This window comes from Helianthus annuus, chromosome 5 (assembly GCF_002127325.2).
Source record: "Helianthus annuus cultivar XRQ/B chromosome 5, HanXRQr2.0-SUNRISE, whole genome shotgun sequence".
In the NCBI taxonomy this organism is placed as follows: domain Eukaryota; kingdom Viridiplantae; phylum Streptophyta; class Magnoliopsida; order Asterales; family Asteraceae; genus Helianthus; species Helianthus annuus.
The window spans coordinates 159,459,534-159,462,855 of record NC_035437.2 but is presented as its reverse complement, the minus strand read 5'-3'; the positions used below and the strand labels follow the sequence as shown (position 1 = coordinate 159,462,855).

The 3,322-nt window shown below is 37.4% G+C and overlaps 1 protein-coding gene across 1 annotated transcript; it reads right to left on the bottom strand.

Annotated features, from left to right (window-relative positions):
* Positions 1–839: 839 nt before the first annotated feature.
* LOC110943921 lies at positions 840–2,525 on the bottom strand. Its single transcript, XM_022185651.1, has one exon. The coding sequence runs from the start codon at positions 2,523–2,525 to the stop codon at positions 840–842; it is 1,686 nt and encodes a 561-aa protein (XP_022041343.1).
* Between the last annotated feature and the right edge of the window lie 797 nt (positions 2,526–3,322).

Sequence of the window (3,322 nt, the reverse complement as noted above, 5' to 3'; positions counted from 1 at the left end):
CAGAACAGGAGGTGTACTAAGAGCCTCTTTGAGCTGGTCAAAAGCTAACTGAGCTTCAATGGTCCAACTAAAATTGTCTTTCTTTAATAATTCAGTAAGAGGTTTGGCTAAGGATCCAAAACTCTTAATGAATCTTCTGTAATACCCTTAGCTGTTTAACAGTGGTTGGAATAGGCCATTCTTGAACTGCTTTGAGCTTGTTAGGATCAGTAGAAACACATTCTTTAGTAATGATGTGGCCTAAATACTCCACTTTTCCACCACCAAATGAGCATTTAGACTTTTTAGCCTTAAGAGCATTAACCCTCATAAGTTGTAACACAGATTTAAGGTCCAACAACTGTTGCTGCCATGTACCACTGTACACCAAAATGTCATAAAAAAAAACCATGCACATTTCCTTAAAACATCCTTGAATGTGGCATTCATCAAAGATTGGAATGTGGCTGGTGCATTAGTAAGGCCAAAGGGTAATACTAGAAACTCAAAATGGCCCTGGTGAGTCTTAAATGCAGTTTTATAGATTCCAGGCTCATACATCCTCACCTGATGATATCCAGACCTCAGGTCAAGTTTAGAAAATATGCTAGCTTCTTGTAACTCATCCAGAAGTTCTTCAATCAGAGGAATAGGAAAAACATCCTTAACAGTTGCTTCATTCAACCTTCTGTAGTCCACACACATTCTCCAAGATCCATCTTTCTTTTTGACAAGGACTACTGGTGCAGCAAAAGAACTGCTGTTGTGTCTTATCACACCTGAATCTAATAATTCTTATGTCATTTGTTCAATGATATCCTTTTGGGCACCAGGATATCTATAGGGCTTCAAATTCAGGTTCACGTTGTCATTTTTAATACAATTTTGTGATCAAAAGGTCTTAAAGGAGGTAACCCTTGAGGAACTTCAAAGATGTCCTCATATTCTTGTAACAATATGTCTATATTAGCCTTTTCTTCAGTATTACCAATGATTGGTTGATACATGCAATCTTTAGTTGTTGAATCTTGAATGGTAAACAACTGAGCCTGAGAAACATTCACTTGAGACTTGATCATCATTGCTATCTTATCCATTGAACATAAACTCACCCCTTGCTTCTTAGTTCCCCTGAGTTCAAATTCTTGACCAGCCACAGTAAACTTCCTAGTCAAGTTTTTGAAATTCCATATAATGTCATTCAAAGTTTCTAACCACTGAATGCCCAAAACAATATCATAGTTATTGAGATCAATTACCAGCATATCAGTAGTAAACCAGTTGCCCTGCATGACCCATTGAAAGTCCTTGCAGACATTCACACATTCCACTTTATTACCGTCAGCTACAGTGACTTGTACATTATTAATTTGTTTGACCAGACACCTTAACTTTTGGGCCAAAGCACTGCTCATTAAGTTGTGGGTAGACCCACTGTCCAACAAAATATACAGTTGCTTGGTACCAACTGTGCCCACCACTTGCATAGTGGAGTAGGAAGGGATACCCATAAGGGCATTTAAGGAAATCTGTGGATCACCCTGCACAGAAGACTCTTCCTCCAATCCTTCCAATTCTTCATCCTTAGGATATTCATCCACTTCCACTAAAAACAACTGTTTCTTGCCTTTGCACACTCTGCTATGCCCTGCTACATACTTTTCATTACAATAAAAACATTCTCCCTTTACCCTTTTGTCATCCATGTATTTATTTGTAACTTTCTTGGGAACGATTGCATTTGATGGTACAGAATTAACAGGAGTGGCTAGCACATGCTGCTTGCCAATATTTGTCAAATTATTAGTTCTTGTGGATTGGAAATTGTATTTGTAACTGGTGGAACCTGTGTTCATACTACCCAAACCCAAGGTCTTATTTGACTGATTCTGCAATCTTGCCAAAGAATATGTCTCCCTCAATGTTTTAGGTTTAAACATTTTGACATGGCACTTAATTTCAGGTTTCAACCCTTCAATGAACAAACTAATTGTATACTCATCAGGTAATGTTACCTTATTCAAAAGTAGATCAAATTCATCACAGTAATCTTCTAGTTCACCAGTTTGGATTAATGCCTTGAGTGCACCCATAGCATCCTCTATTAGTGTTGCAGCAAATCTAGTGGATGCATTTCTTGTATACTCATCCCAAGTCACATCACATATCTGTTTCCCAGAGGATTTCATAAACCCTTGATGCCATTGCAAGGCTCTACCCTCTAGATGGACAGCAGCATATCTAACTTTGTACCTTTCAGGGGTATCATCTATTGAAAAGAAGTGTTCACACTTATACATCCACCCTTCAACATCATCACCATTAAACTTGGGAAATTCTACTTTTGTTAAGCGATTACTGCTGAGCCTATCACCCTCGTTTCTTGGAATCAAAGTGCCTTGTTGTTCCAGTTTTGAAAATGTTGCTTGCATCTGATCAAAAGCTGCTTTCAAGCCCATTAGTGTTTCTTGATTTTGTGTTGTAAAAGCATCTATTCGGTTGATGTCTTTTGCAAGACGTTCAACTTCCTGGTTCCGAGTAGCCATCTTACTGAATCACTAGAATGACAGAAAGTTGCAGATATGAAGGAAGAAAAAATGAGAAAACAGGAATCAAGAATCAGGCAACTGATTAATGATATGGAATAGAATGATCAACAATTGATCACTCCAAGAATCAATGGAAATGAGTAGGAATTCGAATGAATTGACAAATTGATGACGGAATTTGAAGAAAACTCGCTGAAGAAGATGATCGGAAACTGGTGGTAGCCGGAATCAATGAGCTCCGATGGGAATCGGTAGGCTCTGATACCAATTGTTAGCTTGGAATGAGAGAATCACACAAGAGAGAGAGAGAAGAAAACCCAAATCAAGCTCCCTTTCATAGCTTGGGGTTGTTATCTTTATAACTACCATTAACTACTTCTTACACATGTTACAATTACAGTCCCTCCACTATCACTTATTACAATTGCATACCCTCAACTAACACTAACATATTTATATTGTAACAGCGAGCTGTATGGAGCGTATATTTATATAATCACCAATCGAATGGCATAATTGATATTGAATCTTCTGTCAGAAACAGTTAGGCCGAAAAGAGGCCCACCCTATAATCGATAGTGACATGTAACAACACACCCAATATTTGATAGTGGCATGTAACTGTTGGAAATCAAGTCTTCAACTTAATGAAACAATGGATTTAACAAAAAAAAACTCTTTGATTACAATTGAAGGTACATAAACCCTAAACTATAACTCCAATATATACTAACAAACATTGATGCCCAAGAAACATACTAGACTAGAATTAAGAAACTAAAATAATAATATAA